The 25,314-nt window shown below is 39.9% G+C and overlaps 2 protein-coding genes across 4 annotated transcripts; both read left to right on the forward strand.

The window, feature by feature from the left end:
• The first annotated feature begins 6,176 nt into the window (after window positions 1–6,176).
• LOC134859084 (dual specificity protein phosphatase 2-like) lies at window positions 6,177–10,745 on the forward strand. Of its 2 annotated transcripts, none has more exons than XM_063875395.1 (6): window positions 6,177–6,237; window positions 7,031–7,114; window positions 7,866–7,996; window positions 8,108–8,279; window positions 8,673–8,809; window positions 9,816–10,745. In XM_063875395.1, exons 2-6 carry the CDS (start codon window positions 7,095–7,097, stop codon window positions 10,466–10,468), a joined length of 1,113 nt encoding a protein of 370 aa, XP_063731465.1. In that variant the 5' UTR covers window positions 6,177–6,237; window positions 7,031–7,094; the 3' UTR covers window positions 10,469–10,745. The 2 variants fall into 2 exon arrangements, with proteins under 2 accessions (XP_063731465.1, XP_063731466.1); XM_063875396.1 differs by having other exon boundaries at window positions 8,111–8,279.
• A 1,035-nt stretch (window positions 10,746–11,780) lies between these two features.
• On the forward strand, window positions 11,781–25,239 carry p4ha1b (prolyl 4-hydroxylase, alpha polypeptide I b). Of its 2 annotated transcripts, none has more exons than XM_063875045.1 (15): window positions 11,781–12,004; window positions 15,330–15,412; window positions 15,613–15,709; window positions 15,792–15,943; window positions 16,416–16,553; window positions 16,690–16,929; window positions 18,378–18,586; window positions 18,692–18,868; window positions 19,467–19,537; window positions 22,129–22,228; window positions 22,422–22,475; window positions 22,573–22,638; window positions 23,094–23,162; window positions 23,568–23,664; window positions 23,839–25,239. In XM_063875045.1, the coding sequence occupies exons 1-15, from the start codon at window positions 11,991–11,993 to the stop codon at window positions 23,907–23,909; spliced, it is 1,638 nt and encodes a 545-aa protein (XP_063731115.1). In that variant the 5' UTR covers window positions 11,781–11,990; the 3' UTR covers window positions 23,910–25,239. The 2 variants fall into 2 exon arrangements, with proteins under 2 accessions (XP_063731115.1, XP_063731116.1); XM_063875046.1 differs by lacking the exon at window positions 19,467–19,537 and adding an exon at window positions 20,245–20,315.
• Window positions 25,240–25,314: the final 75 nt, after the last annotated feature.

Raw genomic sequence — 25,314 nt, forward strand, 5'->3', positions numbered from 1 at the left:
CTGGTCACGTCATGCTCTGCAGAGTCTTTAATTATTCCGTCATACTCTCCATTTACAAAAACACTTATAAGTTTCCTTTTAATTAGTACTGTTTTTAAAATATGTCTTATCATTCTATTAGGACAGCGCCGTGGTTATGTAGAGACGTCCCGGACGTATGCACATTCCAATCTACTCACATTAACCTGTCAAATGAACATATGCCAGATGTGTAGGTCACTGCTTTTTTGACCTCCTAAAGCGACAGCTTTATTACCACAATATATAATGTCAAAACTGTTGAGATATTGCACACATCTAGTGTCGCAGCTTGTGTGAAACCTTCTAAAGAACAACAACAACTTACTTCAATATACTTTACTTAGATTACATTAACAAAAACTGCTTCCCTCATGTTAAGTTAAGTAATTGTTAAGCCATCACTTCCTTTTTTAAACTACTGGATCTTTATCACCACCGAATTCATACAAAAATCTCTAATAGATCTTATTTCCAATACTCTTCACATACCCACTATCTTAAATCAAAACATTATTAGGATCTGTATGACTCTGCTCGATTCTCTTAATATACTCCATTATTTATGATCAATTCTAGTCTTCTTGAAAAATATTTCAAGTCTTTAATCAGGAAAGTAATGTGTGGAACTATGAGAGCTTTGACATGTTACAATTACACCTTTAATCCATAAGAATGTTTAAAGTAGGAATGACTTTAATAATGGTTTCCATTCACTTGGTTAATTATATTGGACATGGTCTGGTATCTAATGTTGGAGTTATCACTATAACAAGTTTGTTTCATTTAAGTATCATATCTGAGATCAAGTGTGTACTAAATCTCTCTCCTTCTGTAGATCAAAACTCCCACAATTTAATTTTACCAAAGTCACACCTCGATATAGGCTCTGAAATATTAATAGGTTAACATGATTAAATGTTCCTACTCTGTTCTCCTGACTCCTGAACAGGTTCTACCAAAAGTGTAGTGGATCTTGCTTATCTCTATAATTTCCCCCTATAATAATGTTACAAATTTATTTACTCCTTTACTTTAAAAACTTCCCCTTTTCAAATATCATTTACCAATCTATAAAATGTTATGTAATAAAACATTCGATATTTGATCTTAAATTTACAAAGTCAATTCAAATTCTTTAAATGTGTTCCACTTATGTGTTTATGTGAGTGAATGTGTTTACACAAACTCACCCATTCGAAATCCCCTTCCTGCCACCTCTGCTCTCTGGCTTGATGACCCCGACCTCCTTAGATTCTGCAGATTGACCTTTTCGCCCCTTCCTGTGCATCTGGTTTTTGACAGTCTTTGACTTTTTGAACCTGCATTCCACATCAAGCTTCTCTCCTTGTGCGGATTTTCATTTCAGCATGGGTCTGCTCGATCACCGTCTCTTGATGTCTTTCATGGGAGACGGAACCCCGTTTTCATGTGTCTCATTGTCCATCAGAATCTGTGCTCTGAATCAACCCTTGTTGCTCTGGACCTCTGTGCTCTTATCAGAGGGACTGGTGATGAGTAGATCTCTGTCAATCAGCATGATGCATGTTTGTTGCTGACCTGGGTGGAGAAGCAGACGGATGCAGTTCTAGACAAAGCCCTGCTTTTGCCTTCCTTTCTTATTGAATTAGTCAGGAAATCTCCGTGGGGGATGGTCTTTCGCATTATTTCAGGAGGACATGGGTCTGTCACCAGATTGCAGAGGCTGCAGTCCAGGTGGCAGCTTTCTTTAGATCTATGAATCTCAACACACTGGTTAAATAAGTCCACTTAATTTTCACTTTTTTAACTAAGCATGTGTTCTGTCTTGTGTATTAAATGCCATCTACTGTAATAACAAGTTAATGTCTAATAATAATATCTCTCAAATGCATTTGACTTAACTCCTTTAGGAAAATATTTTCTCCCATAATTCAAATATTCACATCCAGAAACCATATTCCCACACATTATATTTGTACGGCCTCTGTTTTCTTCTACTATAAAAACATTCCAATGCTTTTTCAAAAAGTTAAAATCCCTTTAACTTAGCCTGTACAACCCAGCAGAGCATATTCACAGATCACTAAGATGTAAATGATTCATGTGTAGTCATACGATTCACTCCTGTATTTATCTTCATATTTACTAGTGTTAACACTTTTATCTATATTAATAATCGCTAAACTTCTTTTAACAGCACTTTCTTATAATTAATTCCCGTTCTGTAAAATGTTTCTCCTCTCTTCTCTACTGCTTACAGACAGATGACTCCTGAGTCTCCTCTCTGTGTGAGAAAAACATCAAAGTTAATTTAGATGATAACAGCATTTGGTCTTACAAGAAGATTTGGGTGTCGCCTACACCCCCCTTAATGGTCTTAATCCCCTCTCTTACTCAAACAGGCTTTATCTTTATGGTTATTGCTCAACACAGCTTCACCCCCCTGTTCTGTTCTCAGTCTTATCAGAGAGTTACCTCTCTTCTGTGATCTTAGTAACCTTTCATCCTTTAACCTCTAACTCCCCACCATCTGCTTCTTGTTGGTAGAGAATTCACTCTTTTAAAGTGTAATTGTGTTCTTGCCATTTGTGCTTTCTCTGTTTTTATCATTCTTAATTTCAATGTATCTGTCCTAAACTGTAACTCCCATATGGGAAAACTGGTGTTGGATTGAAGATAAACATCAGCCTTAGCTCTATTGTTATTCATACTCATTACCTCTCTGGTTCTTTCATCTCTTGTGAGATTAACCAATAGGTCCAGACATACCGGATCCACCAAACAATATAAAATCACTACCATAATAACAGAGACACATCTATTTGCAAAACTCTGCGGGAGTTGCTGGTAGTTGGCACATATAACCGCATGTTGCCCGGATGGTTTGTGCGTTCTCTTGCAAGATTTCTGTCATTACCATTTGGACCTCAATGTACACTATTCAATACCCTCACCAGAGGGTGCTATTTTGTTCCTGAAATAATACTGGATATATATTAATTCCTCCAGTAGGGGCGCTGTTTTTTCTTTCTGCCCCGTCTTTATTGGCTACTTCCTGACTGGTTTAGCCTCTCTGACCATTACTTCCTCTGAAGTTTTCTGTTAATGGCTGATGCTAACAGACTACGCTAACTAGGTTAGCCTATTAAAGACAAAGGACTTTGGGGGAGGGGAATAGAGAACCCGTTTCCAGATGGTTTCAAGCAAAACAGCACAGTTCAAAAAGGCCCAACACTGCTTGGTTCTTTAAAAAAAAACCCTCTCTGATTACGATTACACATAACACTTAACCCTACACTAATAATTTAGAAATTCTCCATGCCCTAACAATTTAAGTACTCTTCAAAACAATCGCAGATAGAGAAGGGACTTCAACCTCAGCTCTTCTCGTTGTAGTTGGTACCATAAAACAAATCTTTTCTAAATCTATGAACTATGCTTTGTTAAGTTCCAGAATCAGTAATGACGTCAGGACTCCAACCTGTGCTCTCACCCTGATTTGTTCCCTTCAACAAACAGTAGCCTACTCTCGGGGAATTTAACCCCAAGCTACGCCTCTCAGACAAAAGAGGTCTTCCTTTTAATATTAACACTATTTGCCAACTATGACTGTTCAATAACGCAACACGCTAATCAGAGACTATTGGGATGTCGTCACAATTCTCAACGTAATTCTGTCGCAAAGATTACATTTACTGACCCACTCACTAATCACTCGATTAGGCCTTAACCTATTAGGACTTTTTTAAACTTACTTTATCACAAAATTATACTATCAATGCCGAAATACGCTCCAGAACCTTAATCTGAATCTACGCTGCCAATTTTAATTAGCACTACGTTACCGAACTTTAATCGATATTTACGTATTAATTTTACCTAAATCTCATTCTAATTCCGGCGTAAAAAGGACAAACACAGACAAACAAAACAAACAAACAAAAAGCTTTGGAAAACCCAGGACCGCACCCCGGTTAATTTCAATATATTCAGTTCTTAACTTTAAATAGCCAGTTCATGATTAACGACTCACCTCCAGACACTCGCATATCAAAATGCTATATAAACTATGCAGATTTTGAAATAAACAGGCACTGCTCACCTTTGTAAATGGGATCCAATCCGAGTGTCTGGAGTTTATGCCGATTCCGCGAAATCCCCGTCTCGTCCTGGCACTTCAAATCACGTCAGGGTCACCAATTGTAAGAAATGTTCGTTTATTTGAAGCCCAGGAGACGGTTTAAAATAAAGAAAGCAAAACTCCCTTAAAAATTATAAAAGGAGTGTTTAATAAAAGGATGCAGCGGTAGGTTTTACAAAAGCTTCACAGCTGTGGCTCAATAGCCCGGGACACGCGTCCACAGGCCACTGACTGAGCGGAGCTCATCAGTAGTTACTGTCTGGCGGTCCGGAACAAAAGAGAGCCCGATTTCACAATCCTTACATGTTTTATAGAACCACCCCTTTCCGACCATACAATAAACAACTTCAAAATCAGACGCGCCCCGCTGTCGTGCTCTCATTGGTTGGTAGCGGGGGGCTGGATCCTCCTCTATAGGCTGACGTCGTCGGGGCGGGTCCTCTTATGACGTCACCGTCGCCATCTTGTTAGCGAAGTCCTGGAGCTGTCATCTACGATATTCTATTATGCAATTCTTAGGAGGTTTATCAGTTATTAAACAGGCAACTGTATCATTGCAGCATCAATGAGTGAGAGGTAGAGGCGGTGTGTTTAGTATGCAACTCCACTGGTCCTTCTCCCTCTACTCATATATACAAAACAATATTAGCTTTATGCTATCTGAGGCTAAAAACAACATCCTGTAATACTACCGGAAATGGACAAATATGATCCGTCCAGAAACAGTGAATTATCTTTTAAAGTTCCGCTCTAATATATTGATTATTTCTAACAGTTTATTTTCCCATAATTAAAGAAGGAATCTCCGTGGACACTTTATTTTATTATTAAAAATTGATTTCCAAGAAACACAGCCAAACTATGTGATCTTTGTTTGCTGACACATTTTATTACACATAATGTTTGATAGTGAGTGTCAGCAGCCTCCTGGGAGGAATGTGACCTACACTTCATGCACCCTAAATTGATAATGTTTAAATGTATTGATGCACTTTCTGCTAATGAGAGAACCATGGCTCTAAGTTTCTCTCCAGCTTTGACACCTGTTTGTGACATTCCTGACACTTTTCCTCCCAGCTTTGCTCCCTCCCCCACCTCTGTGTGGATCCATGAAGCTACACAGACCATTATGGAGACCACAAGCCACATGGCGGTAGGAGCTAGGGTCAGCTTGAGTAAACAGACTCCTGATGGTGGAGGTGCACTCTGGAGCAGTGAGGCAGTATCTGATTGATCCAGAATACTATAGCAACAAACCTAGAACCCGCTTTATTCAAAGTCTCTGGCTGCCATTATGTCTGGTTCAGTATTTTAAAACACACCAACAATAAAATGGGGGAGAAAGTCAAAACACATGTAGCTCATACTAGGGTGCACACACCATGGCATTTCACTCACATGTAAAATACCATGGAGTTTGGACTCTAGTATGAGCTACATGTGTTTATTTATATTTGTCAACGTGATTGTTAGCAATAATCTCTCTCAGGAGGGGGCAGTCATACTCTGATTATGCCGGTAGACACAGTACTTTCTTCCCTCACAAAGCTTTGGACACAGGTTTGTGGAAAAAACAAGTATTATGCTAATAAAAGAGGACAACAGGTATTTTGGAAAAATCTTTTCATATAGCACCTTTCAACAACAAGTCATTCGAAGTGCTTTACAAAAGAAGTGAACGCATTCAGAAATAGTGCAAAAATAAACACTTTATAAAATAAGCTTTTTAATTTTACAGATTTTACAAATTACTTACAAATAAGGACGGTTGAAATGACTGCAGCGTGGCTTATCTAAAGCCTCATGAAAATATATGTGTGTGAAAAATAGAAATAAGAAAACTAAACAGAACAAAGAACCAGATAATAAACACATTTTAAACAACATGAGGAGTGCATTGTGTCATGTAATGCACCAGATCGACTGCATCGAGTTCAATATTTTTTATTTGCATGACGACACATATGAAAGCCTGTTGTAGCCGGAGGGGCGGAGAGGCTACAACTAAAGGAAAGTGAAGAATAAGTGATGTGAAGGTGGAGGAGAGGGGACATGGCTGGGTGACAACTGAGGTACGCAGCAAAGCAAACAGTACAGTAAGTGTCAACACGTTAATATTTTAATGAAGCAAACAGGTTGAGGTTAACATTATTGCATGGGTGAGGAGTTTAAATGTGACAGTGGGCATTGGGTTTCAAAATATATGCAGAATAATTTGTTGTATCTTGGTTATTATGTATATGAGATGCTTGTAGTTTAACATGGATGTGTCGTTTGCAAGTTTTGGGGCCACATTTTACTGAAGGATGGATTCAATCGATGTGTATATTCTTAACAAAGAAAAACTTGTTTGGCTATTTCACTTATTTTGCCCTGATCCTTACAGTTGGTTTAAAAGAAAAAGCATGCGATGTTGACAAAGAAATAATATTATTTGCCTATTTAATAATTTTATGTGGCAGCCCCAATACTACACTTGCTCTTTCCAAGTTTATTTACTATTCATTACAATTTTGATTTATAGTAAATAATGCCCTGGAATGTGAACTGTTATGTATTCTGCCTTAATCCTTCTTAGTCATTGTTGTCTAAATACTTTGTAACCTTTGTATGGTAGAAGTTAAAGAGTTAATTTGGGTGAAGTAGGACTCCCATCAGGTCTCCCCTCCATCACCTGTCACAGCCAGCTACCATGTGGCCCTCTAGAGCACTTAACCGTTACTGTGTCTCCAAGACTACCAGCTAAATTAAAGGCAAGGCTAAAAAGGGGGGGTAACAATCACAGCAACAACAAACAGGGCATGGGGTTAAATCATTTTACTTAATTAATTCCTGTTTTTAAGATAAAAGTTTAAACATTTTTACCTTAGCTATTTTATTTTTGTGTAGTATGTTTTTCTACTCAAGGGCTGGTGGGAACTGCTGATGCATCTGCCAAATTACTTCAAAGGAGATGGGCGTAGTAGTGTCCAGGTAAAAAGTTTTTGGTTATTTTGCCCACTGCGACATTGTGTTGTTTTCACCTTGAGAGCCTTTGCACGTCTGAGTTACCATGCCAAAATGTGCTCTCTGGAGACACCTGTTTTAAGTGCCAGGTATTGATGTTTCTGTCTTTTGTTCTGTCTGTATGTGGATATATTTGGTTTCACTGTGCTAGATTCAGCCACAGAAATTACAGTTCTTTGGTTGAAATCAAAATTGAGGTCAAGTTTGAAGATGGGTGTGGTCCAAGCAAAGGAGGGTTACGGGGCTCCTAATGATTGTTCATATAGGTACTCTTTCTCGACAGTGTCTCGATTTGACTTATTTTCTTGTTTCTCAAAGAGTTCCATCCTCTAAGCCTGTCTGGTCAGGTAATATAAACGAAAAATACTGTATTTTAATGTCATTTAAGACATGCCTAAAATAGATTAGAAGACAGGATTGTTCTTGACATGAAGCCACAAGATCACAATGCCGTTTAAAAACATTTGAGCGGGTTTGAGGAATGGGGAGCTAATGTGGCGACCCTAAACCAATCTGACCTGCATGTGTCACATCAAACATTTCGATCAAGAAATATTTAGCACTAATTTGTCCTTACGTACCCTCTCAACCACTCAGTGGATCTGTTACCGAATTATATGTCAATGCTGCACTATCAATATGTTTTATGTCTCCTTATGTTACTGCATTACTGTTGAGAATGCACTCCACTATGATCATGTGTCTGTGTTCGTGTCAGAGTGAATACCAGTTGTAGATCGGCCTCCAGGGAGCCTGTCAACACATCCCAAATGGTGAGCTGCATCTGTGACAGAGCGGTCAATGGTACTGACAGCGACCTCTCCTCCATCATACCTATTCAGAACAAAGGTAAAGGGATTATTTTTACATATGACTCTCTATCTTTATACGCACACATGTATGCACACATAACTTCATGCATGCAGATGTTGTACTCTTTGTATCTCTTCTCCCTGGAAGTAGTGTGCAGACCGGAGGAGGTGCTGGTTCCCGCTCTTCCAGTGACAGCTTTTGTAGAGAAAGGCTACATCACCCCGCAGCAAGTGTACAACCTGCTGAGTGCAGAGGAAGGCCAGCCAGCTTTGTATGATCCTTACTATATTCTCATCCTGGACTGTCGCAGCACAGAAAGGTGAGTGTGCTATCATTTACTAAGCTGATTTAAAGAAAAGAGTAGACTGGCCTCAAAAGTTACCAGATTTTTGGAAACCCATTTATTTCAACTTTACAAAGAGAGTTTATGATTTTTGGGACTTTTAATCGTTGTAACCCATTGAAGATAATCCATTAATGTCTACTATAATCCATACATATAAGATATCATTATCGTCTGAAAACAGGTATTTGTCTATTTGTGGTGCGAAAGGTCATATCCACAAAAAAGTAAAATATTTGTGGATCATAGTCAAATTGTTATTTCTTAATAATTAGGAGCAAATTGCCTTGAACTACATTATAGGAAATACATTTTTTTTAACGTTGCAGGTATATTTTCGTACTCACTATAATTGAATGCGTTTGTTAGGTACGAAGACAGCCACGTGGTGACAGCACGGGCCGCTGTGACGGTGATCCACCCTGTGCTGGGGTGTCTCATCAGCTGTGTTGAGCTGCAGAAGTATTCTATAATCCTGTTGTATGCAGAGGAGGGATGTAGCCCAGGTCAGTTTACTACATTGTTGACATTTTAGGCTTTGCTGAATTGTCTTGACAAATTGATATTACTTCTTTGATTTAGCAGAATCATGAGATCTAAATAGTAATGTTTCCAATGCTTTCTTTCATTATATATAACTGTAAAGGTATTATTATTCTCGACAGCCTCAAGTGTACTTTGTCCTTATCAGCTAATGTTAGCATGATAACACCATTAACATTACATGGGGATCATAGTAAACATTGTTTCTGCTAAATGTTATCATTGCCATTATGTGGATGATAGTATCATAACCACAGCATTTTGCTCAAAGTGCCTCACAGGGCCAAGGCTGTAGGCTCTTGAGGAGCGAATTCACAAAGGGTTTGCTAGGCTTTTGAAGCAGCTAAATCTGCACAAATAAGATTTTTAAAATGTGTGTTTGCCAAAGCACCTGCAAAAAGTAAAAGGCCCCAAGCAAACAGCATGTCTGGGTTCCTGTGCTATTTGCACATATTCAAATGAGGTAATATGAATACATTTGTCGCACAATATGTCTCTTTCTATGCACATGAGTGTCATTGCTCATGTGCATACTTGTTCAATTGTTCACAAGTATCAGTGTCAATTGTGACATTAGCATCTTTGGAATGATAACTTTGTGATCAAGAGTTTATGGTAAGGTTATTATAAAAATAAATAAACAAAATATGTATTCCCTAGCAAGCTCCTCCTTTAGCTATGCCTCAAGCGCATGTGGAATTTTTACAAATGGAAAATTAAAATAATCCGCAAAAAAAGTATTGGCATATTTGCGCTATAGTGTCATAAGTTCATTTGTTGTGAATAATCCCTTGAGAAGGACAGGCAGAGGATACAAATGCTGCACAATCCATGGTGCTTTCAGCCGCCCGAGTACATTGTTTGTGACCTTGCCCCTGAGTGTTGTTGAATGATCTACCTGGCATTCTGTATTGATTTCGCCCTCACTGTCTGTGTTCTGTTGTTTCTATTTGCCTGTTCCTATTCCAGTGGGCAGTGTGAAGGCCAGGACAGACTCACCAGAACTCCAGCGATGTTTCTTCCAGCTCAGTCATTTGGGGATGGACCCTGTTATCTTGCTAGGGGGATTCTCATCCTTTTATTCCCTTTACCCTTTTCTGTGCACACAACGTATGGTCCTGCTGGAACCTGAGCGGCACACACTTACCATCTACCCCTCAGAGATCCTTGAAGAAGCTCTCTACCAGGGCTCTGCCTCCCAGGCCTCTGACTACCGCATCATCAAGAATCTACACATCACGCATGTAGTCAATGCCACTGCCAACTGCCCTGATGCTTTCCCCAACACGCTGTGCTACCTGAGGCTGTGTCTGAGCGATGACGCCCAGCAGGACCTGGTGAAGGCACTGCCACTGGCCTCCAGGTTCATCAGCTCAGCCCTGATGGCTGAACCTGCCGGCCGCGTTCTTGTCCACTGTAGCATGGGCAGGAGTCGGAGCTCTGCACTTACGTTGGCTTTTCTCATGGAGCATCGCCGCTGGTCACTGATACATGCCCTCCGCTGGTTGAAGGAGAGGAGGGCTTGCACGGCCCCAAACGTGAACTTCCTGCGTCAGCTGCTGACCTATGAGGAGCTGCTTTTTGGGAGCAGACTCACCTCCCTCAACGACATCTGCAGATGACAGTCGTGAGAATAGGGATTAAAAGGAGGAAACACTGGACGATTTTTTCCACCTTATAGTCAACATTGAGGGAAAGTAAGCTGAGACTGAAGAAAAAAAGGTGGATTTTGAACCGCAAGAGACTATTCAAGCCTGGATAGGAGTATTTCCCCCACAAGTTAAAAAATAACCTTGCTTTACGATCAAACCCACACACTGTGCTATGCCTCAAATACAACAATAATAACATGTTTCATTTTATGTATGACTCAGCATAATATATTTCCTGTTATGACATTTTGCTTCGATAGAATGTTTACATCAATAAAATGTATTTTAAGCGTTTAACCTAAGAAAGGTTTTTTCCATTTTATTCAAGATTTCCTAATTTAGATTTAAATGTTCTGACACTCGTAGGAATGCAGTTTGTTCAACAGTATGCATGTGGAAAGGTTGCCAAAACAAATGGACATCTTACATGGATACACTTAATAATGCTAGGTTAATATTAACCCCAAAACAATGTTGAGCCTTTTTGTCATTTTGTAGGTCTTCATTTCAGTGCTAGGTACTATTTTAAGGAATAAAGAGAGAACAGCAGATAAGCAACAGTTCAGTGAATGTGTGATGACCAGTTAAGTGTTTCTTTGTGTAATTGTAACACTACTGTTTAAAAAAAAACCCATATGCAGTGTCTTTGAGATTTAGCTTGCTGAGATTTTTCTGCATATGTTGGAGTCATTTTGATAGATGGTTACTCACTCACTCACTCACACTCTCTCTCTCACACACACACACACACACACACACACACACACACACACACACACACACACACACACACACACACACACACACACACACACACACACACACACACACACACACACACACACACGGCTCCTCCCTGTTGAACTCAGTTGCATAGGCTACAGCAGGAATTCTCTCCCTCCAGTCACACTTTTTTGGTTGGTCAGAAGACATTTTCTGGAATGTGGGAGAAAGAGGCAGAGACTCCAGGTGAAAATGCCAACAGCAGCTCAAGTCAAGTAAAAAATGCAAACTTAAACACATCATCAGTTTGAATGGGGATACTGAACCTAGGCTAAACATGCCTTGTCACATATGTATGTCAATTAAACTACAATGGCACATTTGTAATTGGTGGACACTTTAGCATGGACCACAGTAAAAACTAAAATCACATCTTATTGTTGCAGCACAATTCATCTTATGGCAACGGTGTGACGTTTGCTAGTACACATTCATTTTATTTGATTTTTTTACATTTATACCCCAAATACTCATCCATGAATGTCTCACCACGGGCTAAGACACCTCCCCTAGCAACGCCAGCCCCCAAAGTCTGGTCGTAGGAGACTTTATGCATGTGAGAATCTGCACGTAGCATTCAGACTTTTAGGAATCCCGTCCTTACACACCAGCAGATGTTAATTTTGCTCCCGTTACCTGCACCGTGACCGGTTGGAGCCGACACTTCCCAGGACCCAAGAACCGGGGGTACACATATTTCTGCTACAGGATGCTCTCGTTTAGGTAAATATTGACTTTTGAATCAGATAAGATAGCAATAGCAATTCACGTCCAGAAGGTTTTTTTTTATGGGGTAACGTGATCTGTCTTGTCACCCTGCAGATTTGAACTGTCAGTTTTCGATCGTTTTTCAGTTGCGAACGTTGAACATTCTAGAACGTTAAAGTTAGGTTAGCTTGCCTAGCTAGCTAAAAAAAACTAGCTAACCTGGACGAAACTTTGATGTGTGTAATGCTTCTCGACAGCAACGGATACTATACAAAACCCGTATTGGTTTGAACAGAGTCATATTTTCAAAATTCCGGTTAAAAGGTTAAAGTTAAAAAAAGTAGCGAGTTAAGTAAACGGAGCCTGAATTTGCCTAGAAACTCAGTCAATGTTATGGCATTCCAGTGCAATGCAGCGTGGGATGCTGCTTCGTTCGCTCTGCTCTGTATTAGCATACGCATGTCCATACATTAACAGCATAATATACAAGGATTTACTTGTGTGTGCATTCTGCATGGTCTGCCATATTGCACACTTCAGTGAGCTTAGGGTATAAGGCTATTTGGAGACACAAGCGAACGTTCACTGCAAACTGTTTTTACGTCACGTTCGTGTTGGGAAAAGCTAACGTTAACTAGCTTAATAAATGTAGGAGTCAACAAATGGCATCCACGGTCTTCCAGAAATTAAAAGACCCCCTGCTGTCAGCAACTTTACAGGGGTGAGTGAGGGGTTATTCCTGGTGAAATCAGCTAGACTCCATTGAGTAGTGTACAGTCTCCGCATGAGTTTCCCCCCGGCGGGGAGGGGCGAAGACGTGGCAGTCCTCTTCCATCGACATCCTGTGTTATCGGACTCCCCTGCTTCACTCCCAGCAAAACTTCGAGAAGACACTTCAGCTAAAGGAAATTTATCTGCGAAGAAGCTATTAAAATACAGTACAGACCAAGAGAAATCCTAGGTTACTTTTGTTTAAAAATGTAGTGACTGCAGTGGGGCAAAATGAAATAAAAGTAACTTTTTCTGCAAAGTATATCGTTATTTTATTGTAAATACTGTCATGATAGACCATACATTAATCATTTTATGCAAAGGTGTGTTTATGCGTATTTACTTTGTTAAAAGTACTTCCAAGTACAGTTGGGAAGTTATAAAAGGGACAGCAAAATCAGTCAATTGAGAACTCCATGAATGCAAAAAAACTCATTATTTATCAGTGTTTTCTGAGGGTAGATGCTTCCTTGCAAGTGTGAGCACTGGGAAACATCCACCTTCCCCACAATTAGCACAAGGCTGGTAAAGAAAAGCTCTTCTTAAGAACATGTCGGAACAGAATGGAGCGTAATTTACAGGTCAGAAGTCAGAAAACTAAAACTTTAAACCACGTTTTATGCAAAGTAGTTTTCTATAACAGGTTCGAGAAAATGGCCTCACAAGTATCTGGCAGGTTAAATGTTAAATTGCCAAAAGGAATGTTTTAGAGTTCTAGCTTGTCACGTACAAGCATGTTTTCATACAAAAACTCTCACTACCACTTACTCCTGTGTGTGGCATGTTGCATGGCTCTAAATGATAACTGTTATACTTGCAGCTTTAATCTCGACTTTTCACTTCTACAATATTATAACAGGTAAAACCAAAATCATCATTATCCCTAAATGCTCCTACTGTAATTCAAGAATATTTGGCCCCACTCAGTCCAAGATACCATTAGTGTGCCTCTGACAGGATAAAAACTCTAAAGAATATAATTATTGTAATTACAGGCTGGTGTCTCTCCTTGGAGTTTCTAAATATTCTTTGGTTTAAAGTAATTCTGCTTTTAATCAAGTATGCAGACACATGTATTCTTCTCTTCCCCTCTGCTGACCTTAATTCAAATGTCATACAGAGTCATTCTTTATTTCCTATGAAGGCTTGTCTATGTGGCAAAGTCAGAACCTGCCTGAGCCTGTTGTCTGCCTCCAGCCAAGGGCTTTAGAAATAAGCATAGATACACATTTCATGCATGACCTTTACTTTGCCACCAGGTGTAAAGTTTGTAAATGTGTGGGTGCGTGAAAGCATGAAGATACATGTGAGGGTTTGTTTGTGAGCAAGTTTGTTTTCAGAGAATATTGACATGGGGTTGCTATCATTTTACCTGACAGCTTTATTTAAAACATCTATTTCATGCCATTTTCAGCTATTATTCAGTCAAGAACTATTGTGGAAATGAAACTTTTGCCAATGTCTTTAAATATTTTTTCTCTATCAAAGTTTCATAGTTATTTTACATTAGCAACTCACTAAACAATATACCAACAACATTATGTTGGCTAAAAATCAAGGATACAGTTGTGTGAGTCCAGGATATTTTTTCAAATTGTGATACTCACACATATCCCATCAAGTCTGAAGTCCAGATGGAAGTTTTAAAAAAGTAAATGTTGTCTTTTAGTACAATAAATAAAGATGACATTGTCCTGGCAGGTCCTCTGCTGCTGCCAAGTTTGAACTTCATCATGTAAATAATTGCATAATTAAAATGTGTGTGCACAGATACTGACACGTGCCTGCTCATTTGTTCCTGTTAGTCTGTCTGGGTTCTCTTTCTAATTTCTGTCTGAATGGATATAGAGATCCCAGTGCCACTCTTCAAAGACCAGAAGCCCTGTTATAGTTATGGCTATGTCATCACCACAGACAAACCAAACACAGTGACACCAACCACAGACTTATATTCAGCTTTCCGTGGTGGTTGGGAGGCTGTACTTCTAAGCGGATTTAAGAGGAGATTCTTCAAGTTTCCATTACTCTTTTGCTCTTAACATATATACAAATATTTTCTCTGTCTCCTAAATGGTCAGTACACAAATAATATTTTAAATAATTTCCCAATTTACCCACTTAATTGCACATAGTTTTTCCCCAGGTTTTGAGACTATGGACACTCCCCAGACCTTGCTGTCATCAGTTTCCTTTGGGAACATTTATGAAAAAAGTTACGTCTGTGGATTGTCCGCTCTTAAATGGTGCTAACAACCAGCTTTTTAATTCAGTAGGAGCAGCACTGGAGGGAGTGAAGGGAAGCATCAATAAATTGTAAATCGTGATAAATCGTGCAGGTTGAAAATAGTTTCTCTTGTTTTGATAGTGACTCATTTATTTGTGGTATTGTTTGTGACATCCCTAGTATGAGGTGGTACTTGGGGAATATTAAATGGTAAAATAGTAGTATAAGAAATAATACAGTGCATTCTGCAATTCACCTTTTTGATAATATTGTTTTAATATGCGTGATTCAATATTCAAGATAATCTATTTAACAATGCATCTCATTCTCTCATTGCCTCTCCAGGATGGAGCTGCCATGCTTGTGTCTATTGTTGCTAAACTGTCTGCAGTCGCTCTCAGCCCACAATGACTTCTACACCTCCATAGGTAAGTACATCAAGCAATATATGTTCCTTATTTAAGAAAAAATGCTCCCGTTTCTGACTTTTGTTGCATCTAACTTATAGATGCAAGCGATTTCGCGACACCTTTTAGGGTCCCGTCATGTTGTGATGACAGTGATGACCTTTGGTATGCATCATTGCAGTAATGATGGTGAAGTATCTCTCTATCTCTGTTCTCCTCAGGCCAGATGACAGATCTGTTATACACAGAAAAAGACCTTGTCACCTCTCTAAAGGACTACATCAGAGCAGAGGAGACCAAGCTTGAGAAGATCAAAGAGTGAGTTGGTGGAAAAGTCTTAGTGCTTGTGGATTCATATGTAAGCAATGCATCTAACTATGTTTTACCACCTTTGTGATAGGTGGGCTGATAAGTTGGAATCGCTGTCAGCCACCGCCACACTGGACCCCGAGGCCTTCCTGGGACACCCTGTCAATGCCTTCAAACTGATGAAGAGGCTGAACACAGAGTGGGGGGAACTAGAGAGCCTGGTGCTCAGTGACACCACTGACGGTATGGATAAAGCAAACCTGGTTCAATATTGATGTGCCATAGTTTAGAAAATCAAGAAAGATAAACAACAGGAAAGACGATTTCCAAAAGTTTTTGATGTTCGTTGGATCCAACCATTTCTGTACATGTCTAGAGATTAGGTGAACCTGGAACTGCTTAATTATTGCAGCCAAATGAATGGAGAGAGTTTTTGTTTTTTTTATCCAAAAGAACGATATGTTCGCTCAGATTTATACCTACATTCATACTTGGTATATTGAAGGAGAAATCGGATGCCTTGCTCAGTCACCCTAACATGAGTTATTGAGGTAGACTACACATTTTGGTCACATGTCTGTCTTAATAAAGCTTTAATTCTCCCACACAAAATCAAAGTCGCACTGATTTAAGGGGTTCACTTAACTGATTGTCAGTTTTCCTATAAATAATCCTCCAATTAATTTCTCTGGGCTCTCATGTCTTTCTCTCTCAGGATTTGTTTCCAACCTGACCATCCAGAGACAGTACTTCCCCACAGATGAGGACCAGACCGGGGCAGCTAAAGCGCTCCTCAGGTTACAGGACACTTACAGACTAACTGCCAACACCATCGCTACAGGAGACCTACCTGGTAAGGCCTTTTAATCTGCATACCACATCTACCTGACAAAAGCTCCAATTAAGGAAACATAAAATGAGCCAACTAAGTGCGATGGAAGTCCCAGTAAACAGCCCCTTGATGTTTCCCTGTATCCTATTCATTCTAGGAGTGAAGTTCAAGACTTTTATGACGGTAGAGGACTGTTATGAGCTGGGGAAGATCGCCTACTCTGATGTGGATTACTACCACACCGAACTGTGGATGGCCCAGGCCCTGAAACAGCTTGAACAGGGAGAGGAGTCCACTTTAGATAAGGTGACGGTGCTCGACTACCTCAGCTACTCCATCTACCAGCAGGGGGAGATAGATCGAGCCCTGGATTATACCAAGCAGCTCCTAGAACTGGGTGAGTCCCTCCACTCTATAAAGTCTTTTCCAACTTTGAAATGTATCCTGGGAGGCATGTTTCATAATGAGATGTGATAGTGTCTGGAACCTACAATGTCTGCTCAAGATACACAATGCACCTTTTCTTATCATTGTTTGTCACAAACATGCACAGACACCAGACTTTATTTTGTTTTAGATAAGACTGTAAAGATGCAGAAATAGCCTTCATTTTAACGAGCACACAAAGACAAAAAAGGAAAGCACATATTTTTTTTAGCCAAATAGTTTGAATGAACTCAATCAGCTTAAGCCATATTATCCATGCTGTTGCGAGTTTGTGAAGTTTTACCCCTAATAGTGTATCATTTGTAATCACCTACAGTCAGATATTGGTCTCATTAAGTTTTTTTGTTGATTTGTCATCCAACTAAATTGTCTTCTGTCCAGAGATCGAGATTAAAATTCTTCTTAGAAATGAACTCTTTCCATCTTTTATGTTGTTACGTCCCCACTAAAGTCTAGGGGACCTGGAGACAGTAACACACGACAACCAATTAATGAGCAAGTCAGATTAAATGTAGACAGACAATGTTTATTTCTTATAACTAAAGAATGAACAACAAATGTTCTTCAAGTGAGGAGGAGGAGGAGACAAGGGAGATTGTGCCAAATAAAAGAAATAAATATAACAAAAACCAGGCCTACATCTCTTCTGAAACAAACTCAACCAAAAACCCTCACTTCCTGAACTACTAATAATTGGACAAAGCAAAATACAGGGGTGGCAACAATCCGCTAACCTAGTGTCTCTCACATGTGTTATCTACGTGATGAGATGTAAAGGGGTACCCCAAACTAACCTAACTCCTCCACCTCCCACCACACACACACAGTCACAACATATAGCACAGGATACACAATTGTCACAGTAATTTAACACGCAGTCAAATTGAGGCTCTCCAGTCAGCAGCAGGCCCAGCAGTGACCCCAGAAGGCTTCCTGGTTGTCTCCTTTATGGCTGGTCCTGGGTGCTGATTGGTCAGCTGAGGGTGAGAGGAGCCAATCAGTCATCAGTCAGAGATGCCCAGGCAGGTACTGATCAGCTGCTGATTAGCTGTAGCGACTGACAGGGAGTAGAGAAAAGAGCAGGAGGCAAGAAACAAAAGTACAGCCTGCCCGGCACGTAACAATGTATATAAAGTAATGACGGTGAATAATAGTATATCATAGCGTAGTATATAATTGCCCTCTCTAACCTTCACCCGACTAGATCACACCACAGCATTGTTGTCTTTCCTGTTTCTTGTTTCTGAGGAGTAGACAAGGTCAGACTGAATACATATGTGATTATGACGTGTTGAGAGCTCAGTTATCTTTATTGCAGGGTCGTTCTTAGGTGACAGCTGCTGCAGTCCTCCCTATTTGTACACACCGCCATTATTTCTGTTGGTCTGTCATTTTTAGACCCAGAGCATCAGCGCGCCAAGGGCAACCTGAAGTACTTTGAGTTCCAGTTGGAGAAGCAGAAAAAGGCTGAGGAGGAGGAGGAAGGGAAGGACAGAGGAAAAAGGGATACAACCGAAAAGAAAGAGAAGACTAAGAAGGTCTCGAATCATCTGCTCCCTGAGAGGAAGAAGTACGAGATGCTTTGTCGTGGGGAGGGCATCAGAATGGTGAGGAAAACGAAAAAGATACACAAAAACACAATCTCTAAGTAAATAAATACACAGCCGTTAAAAGTCATTTATTCCCTGCCTATTTTTTCTCCTGTCAACCAGACCCCCCGCAGGCAGAGCCGGCTGTTCTGTCGTTACTATGACAACCATCACAACCCCAAATATGTGCTGTCTCCAGTCAAACAGCAAGATGAGTGGGACCGCCCCTACATTGTCCGCTACCTCGACATCCTCTCGGAAAAAGAAATCGAGAAGGTCAAGCAACTGGCAAAGCCACGAGTAAGCACTTTTTTCTGTAGACTAAGGACTCCAAAGATGCCATGTGATGAGGTGTAATAAGCAACTTAAGAGTTCAACGTCACATGATAGGATCATTCATTTAGGGCTGGGTGGTATGAAGAAAGTCACATCATGATATTTTCGACCAAATACCTTAATACTTTTATTGTAGGGTTGACCATTGAAGCTTTCCCAAAAATGTTTACACTATGACAATTTGATCGAGAAATCATCGTTAAAGCATATATAAAGATGGTAAGTCAAGAACACTTATCACTTTACTGTAATGCAGCCTTTAAAACCAGGGAACATTACAATATTATGACATCTTAAATATATATACAGCTCCAGAAAAAATTAAGATGTGATTGGTATTCAATACGTGTCTTTGATATGACAGAGGGGACATTTGTGGGAAATACTTATTTATTTATTATAAACATAACAAGGTTGAAAAACCGGTAATCCTGACAACACTGAGTGTGTTTAGGAGTGGGATATTGAGGCTGTGTGAGATCCCGCTAGTTAGGCAAGCACACAGGCACACATCTTTCTATGTGTGTCTGTGTGTGGGTAAATCATGTCCCTGGCTTCACAGCTGCGCAGGGCCACCATCTCCAATCCCATCACTGGAGTGCTGGAGACAGCACCATACAGGATCAGCAAAAGGTAAGGCATGGCTAGGAGCCGCCAACAGCAGAGGATCAAGGAGAGAGCTGAGAGGGAGAAGGACAGATTTCCTCCTCCTTCTCCTTCAAAAACTCATCCCATTTCTCCTCTGTACCGTCCGCCCGCATCCCTCCATTTCTCTGCCATTGCAAACCTCGAAGGCTTTTGAGGTGAATCAAACAATCCAGCTGATAGTGATCAAAGCTTCACGACAAAAGGAACCTTTGTGGACTTTTACTGATCAAAATATAATATTTGATTCTCCTTTTACCAGTGACAAAGAAATTATAGAAATATATAAAAGGAAAAATACATTTAACTAATGGATATTTACTTCTTTGGAAAAATAATGATTTGGGGAATACCACAGAAAGGGGAAATTGAGTTTGTTTTCTGCTAGCTGATATTAACATAGTGGCCTTTTTTTTTGCGCCACAAGGTGTATCGAGGCACTCATTGGTTACTCACCGATGCATTTTCTTATCTTGCAATTTTTTTTTAGCATTGCCTCATAGATCCCTCTCTTGGCTCTTCTAAAGAATAACATTGACAAGTAGTGACCACATCTGCCTTTCTTTTCTCTGTCTCACTCTCTTTCCTCCTTTTACTTCTCTTGTGCGTATCATATTCCATCATCCTCTTTTCCTTCCTGTATTTATCTGCGTTGCCTCGACCTCCGTGTCCTTGTCCTGCGGGAACTACTGTAGTTAAGGCGAGCCACGGTGCATGACCCCCTTACCGGAAAACTAACCACGGCCCAGTACAGAGTCTCCAAGAGGTAAGGGGTAACAGGTGACTAGGAGAGCTAGAGGAGATATTTCCTCATCCTCCCTTCTTATCTTTATCTTTAATCTCTGAAAAGCAAGCAAATGTTGACCTGCACCTAAAACACACAAGAGGAGGTTTTCATTGTGTTTAACAGATGTCTGCAAGAACACCACATTGAGCTTAAAAATGGATAAACATGAATAAATAATCCTCTGTTGTTTTTCGGTGTAGTTGAATATTCTTTGTTCCTACCAGTTAACCCAGTACTTTGGGGATTTTCATGGACAGTGTTGACAGATCAGTTGTCTTTCCCCCGACTCGGTTATTGGAAATCTCTATTCGCAATGCTCTTTCAAGGAATGAATCTGTAACCATTCTTGTATGAGCTTAATGCAGCTGCTGTGGTTTTGTTATGCTTCTGCAACTAACATGTCAGCAAAAGAGATTGAAACACGTCCAAGGCCTGAGTCTGGATGCAAATGGTTCAGAACACAGATAAATGCAAGATGCAAATATGTGCAAAGAGAGATTTATTATCATTATTGATGTTAGGAAACGGTCGCCCTGTGTATGAGAGAGTGTTCCACTTAAATAGATGCATTGATGGTGGTAAGTTGAAGTTTGGACCCACCCTTAAAAATAGCAGGCCAGCGAAAAACCCACATTTGTTTGGTTTTAGAGTTCTGGGTAATTAAAGCATTGGTACATGTGCATGTAGCTTCAAGGGTGTGGTGTTCCTGTGATGGTTTTTCATGTGTACGTGTTAGCCAGCATTTCCAAATTCAGTGAGGAATCATTCTACAGGTTTCCGAATGCTCTCCTCGCTTCATTTTATGGAAACATGCATATAGGAAGACTCACCAGTTTAGTAAACGCTTTGTGAAAGTGATAGAGATTACCGAAAAAACAGGTGGAAGAACTCAAAAGAGTTTGACTGCTCAATGAACTTGTGCAACACATCAGGCAAAAATGTATTGGCTCATATTTGGTCCACCATCCCTTAAAAAATATTAGTTATTATCAACACAAACTCTTGTTTAAAAAAAGCTGACTCATCCCACTGCTGTTCTCAAACACACACATATCTGAGGGTTGATGTGTTGTCTTGGAAACACGTCCATGAGACTGTGCGGGGTAGGATTAGTCTCATAGGCTTTGTTATGTCTTTAAAAGAATCCACTATATTTGAGACTTTTCAATTCTGTCTTTGTTGCTCGTCTCATTAGTAACTTCACATTGTATCTTTTATTTCTAATGTAACGTGAAAGTCTTTTTATATGAAACTGTGGCTTTTTAATATATTCGTTGGAAGAAATACCAGTGGTCTGCAGCTCTACGGATGAGTCATGTTTTAATTTGTCACAATAAAGTTCATTAGCATGCTCAAACGCGTATTATATCGAGGCTTTCTCTTAGACTGGCGTGCTTGAGTGAGTATGAAAGACCGGTAGTGTCAGGAAAGTTAAATCTATGAAAATATTTTTGCTGCAGTCCTGTACCACGCACATTCCATAGTGCTCAAGCTGTTTAAAATCCAAACAGCCTGTACCCTGAGCTGACTGGAGATTCTGAAACTCTGGCCAGCTTTCTCTATTTCATATTCTTCATACCTCTATTCCCCTTTTCTATCATGTGATGTATTGCCCTACTTCCCTTTCTTTACAAACTTTTCATGGCAACTTTTCAGCATGACATGTCTTGCAGCCGCCTATTTCAAAAGAAACCTTTACTACCATCTAGTGGACAAATACATGCCTCACTGGCATACTGAATAGCAGGACCGCCTGCTTTCTCAATCATTCTGCTTCCCTTCTGTATTCCAGCGCTTGGCTCACTGGCTATGAAGATCCAATGATTGACGTGATCAACCAGAGAATTGAAGATCTCACAGGACTGGAAATGGACACCGCAGAAGAGCTGCAGGTAAAGTGTTGGCTGAAGGACAAGGAGTGTTTTTACTTGTATTTCTATCCTATTTTAAATGCAACACCTTACTGAATCACCAGAGTTCTTATATATCATCTTACTATCAACCTTCCCTGACCACCTGTTTGTGTTTTAGTTTATCGGAGTCCTCATTTGTGACTTAATTCATTATTCCTATTGATCTCTGTAGGTTGCAAATTATGGCGTTGGAGGTCAGTACGAACCACACTTTGACTTTGGAAGGGTAAGACCCTTTGTTCTTAGCACAAGTACATTTCTTTAGATGTACAGTAATGGTTATAAGGCAGGACATTAAATGTGATGTTGACTTTCCTCCACAGAAAGATGAGCCAGATGCCTTTAAGGAGCTAGGAACTGGCAACCGCATAGCAACATGGCTCTTCTACGTGAGTAAACTCAATGGGTTTAAACTTTATGTTTAACCTTCCATTAAGCCATCTTAAATGTGTGTCAGAAAGGATGGTGGGTGAATCTTCTGAAGTGAGCGGTCTCATGCTTGCCTGTGAAATGTGTGAATGAAGCTCACCATAGCTTTTCCTGTTTGGTTTTGCTCAGTGTGACAGCCTGGTATTATACATTAAGGTTGATCCCTAGTCTCTGATTGTGGGTTCAAGCTTTGCTGTCACAAAAGTAACATCTGAGTTAAAACAGGACTTGCTATGCTGATTCAATAAGTATGAGGTTACATTTCCTATTAGAAGGATTAATGGGACAAAACTGCATATTGTATTAGGCTATATTTCTTGAAACAATACAACAAACTATTGTCCACTAGAAAGAATGAAATGGTTTGATTTGAGAGATTAAGACTCACCTGTGCCTCTCTCTGTCTCTGTTGTAGATGAGTGATGTAGCAGCAGGTGGAGCCACAGTATTCCCAGATGTTGGTGCAGCAGTTTGGCCAAAAAAGGTAACTGACTCACTAGCTGTGTCTAAATTGGTTATATTATAAAGCCAACAAATCCCCAGGTGTTTTGTTTGTTACACAACTAATACATAAATGAATAACACAATAAAGATATACAAAATAATGTGAATGTTGCTTTTGCCTCCCAGTAAGAACACGTACCAATACGTTGGCATCTTGTATGTGCTTCTTCTCTATACACTTAACATGAAAAACAAGATCACGTACTATGTCAAAATGCTTATTCGTTCATTTCTGTCATTGAATTAAAAAATGTTAAGTCCACATACACTTTTGTAATTACTCCCTGTTAATCTGTGGAAATGATTTCAGCGACCCGAGGCTTCCAGGCTATCCCTGAAGGGTTTGTAGCACTGCTAACCTCTGTTGCCTGGTGTTTGTGTGTAGGGCAGTGCAGTGTTCTGGTATAATCTGTTTCCCAGCGGGGAGGGAGACTACAGCACCCGACATGCAGCTTGTCCAGTGCTGGTGGGCAACAAGTGGGGTAAGCTCCTCTTTTTGCAATTCCCTATAAGACAAAACTAAATATCTGTTGAATCTGAAAGGTTAACAGTTGGAGTGTTCCACTGACTACACCCAGTGGGGTTATAGTAACCCGCTAAAAAATGTGTTGCAGCAAAACTGGTCAATTATTATTATCTTTTTATTTTGTCTTTAGTGTCAAACAAATGGATCCATGAACGAGGCCAAGAGTGGCGGCGACCTTGTTCCCTAAATGAAACTGACTGATGAAAAAGGAAAAACCTCCTCTTCACCTCCCTGGCCCTGTCTCTCCTTCCTTGTGAACAGCCCAGGAACAAAGAACACCGCTTGAGATCACAGATGATGCATATGGAAACACAGTGTTCAAATGTCTCACTCCCTCTCTACAAGCACTCCCCTTTTTCCCCAGCTGTTGTGCTCTGAGCCCAGAGATTGTTTGGGTTAATGTCTAGACCCTTGCACAGTATTAGCAACGCTGTGACAGATAACTTCAGATTGTTGGATGGTTTGGAGAAACACTCGCACCATTTTTACTCCCATGTGTCTGTCTTTGCACTCTGCATGAACTCCAGTTCTGTGGTGAGATTATCGTTCAGTAGTGGCTGCAGGGAGCAGCCTGTTCCCTGGCAGTTTAAACCTTAAAAGTACAGATCACATTTTTAGCAGGCCCATCTGATTCATATCATTACTTTTTATTCATTAACAGAGTTGGTGAATAAAGTAATTCATTGTGAAAACTACATGCGCCATCTTCAAAACAGTTTTATATCTTTCTCAAAATAGCGTATTATTCAGAGGGATTGCATAAGCATATCGTAGTTTTACTTAAATATTCTCTTTTGTAGTTTCCCATGCAGTCTCTTCTTCCAATAACTTCATTTCGAAACGACAGGTAGTGCGGATCAAATGATATGACACACAGCACATAACAAAATGGTCACTCCACAAAAATCTAAATACAATTCAGGGTAGTTGTATAGGTCAAAAGAAACACTTTATTTCCTGTAAGTCATGTAACCTATCAGATCTGATTTAAGTTGTATGGCTGCATCTATGCAGCACATGTTGACACATCACATATCGTATTGTCTGCCTCAGTACTGAGGCAGACCTTCTCAGTAGTAGCCTAGTGTTAGATATTTCTTGTAAGTCTTTTGCATCGTCACACCAAGAGATATTTTTAGATTTGTTGAACTTAACACCTGGACACAGACAAAGTAATGTAAATCCCAATGCTGCATGAATTTCTTATTTGATCACCTTGATTGTCCCAGTGTTGTGGAAGTAACAACCAATCGATGGATAATAAGAGCAACAATATTATGGAAAAAGAAGAGTAGGCTGGATACACCGCATTGTGCCATGACGGGTTTAAATATCCAGTTTTTTATAGAGTGAATGATTCTGGTAGATTTTTAACGGTGTCCATTGCTTTTCAGTGTGAGAATATACGAGTTTTCCAAGGAAGAAACATTTTATTTATATGTCTCAGCCAATTGTGTGTTGTTTTATTGTCTAAAAGGAAAGTCTGATATTGTTTTTTTTCTACAATAAAGACTGTTATATTGATCTTTAATTGATAAACTGTCCTGCTGGTGTTTGTAAAGAGGGGGGGGGGGGGGGGGTTTTGGGGGAAGGTATAAAATGCATC

The sequence above is a fragment of the Eleginops maclovinus genome, chromosome 22 (genome assembly GCF_036324505.1).
Source record: "Eleginops maclovinus isolate JMC-PN-2008 ecotype Puerto Natales chromosome 22, JC_Emac_rtc_rv5, whole genome shotgun sequence".
NCBI lineage: Eukaryota > Metazoa > Chordata > Actinopteri > Perciformes > Eleginopidae > Eleginops > Eleginops maclovinus.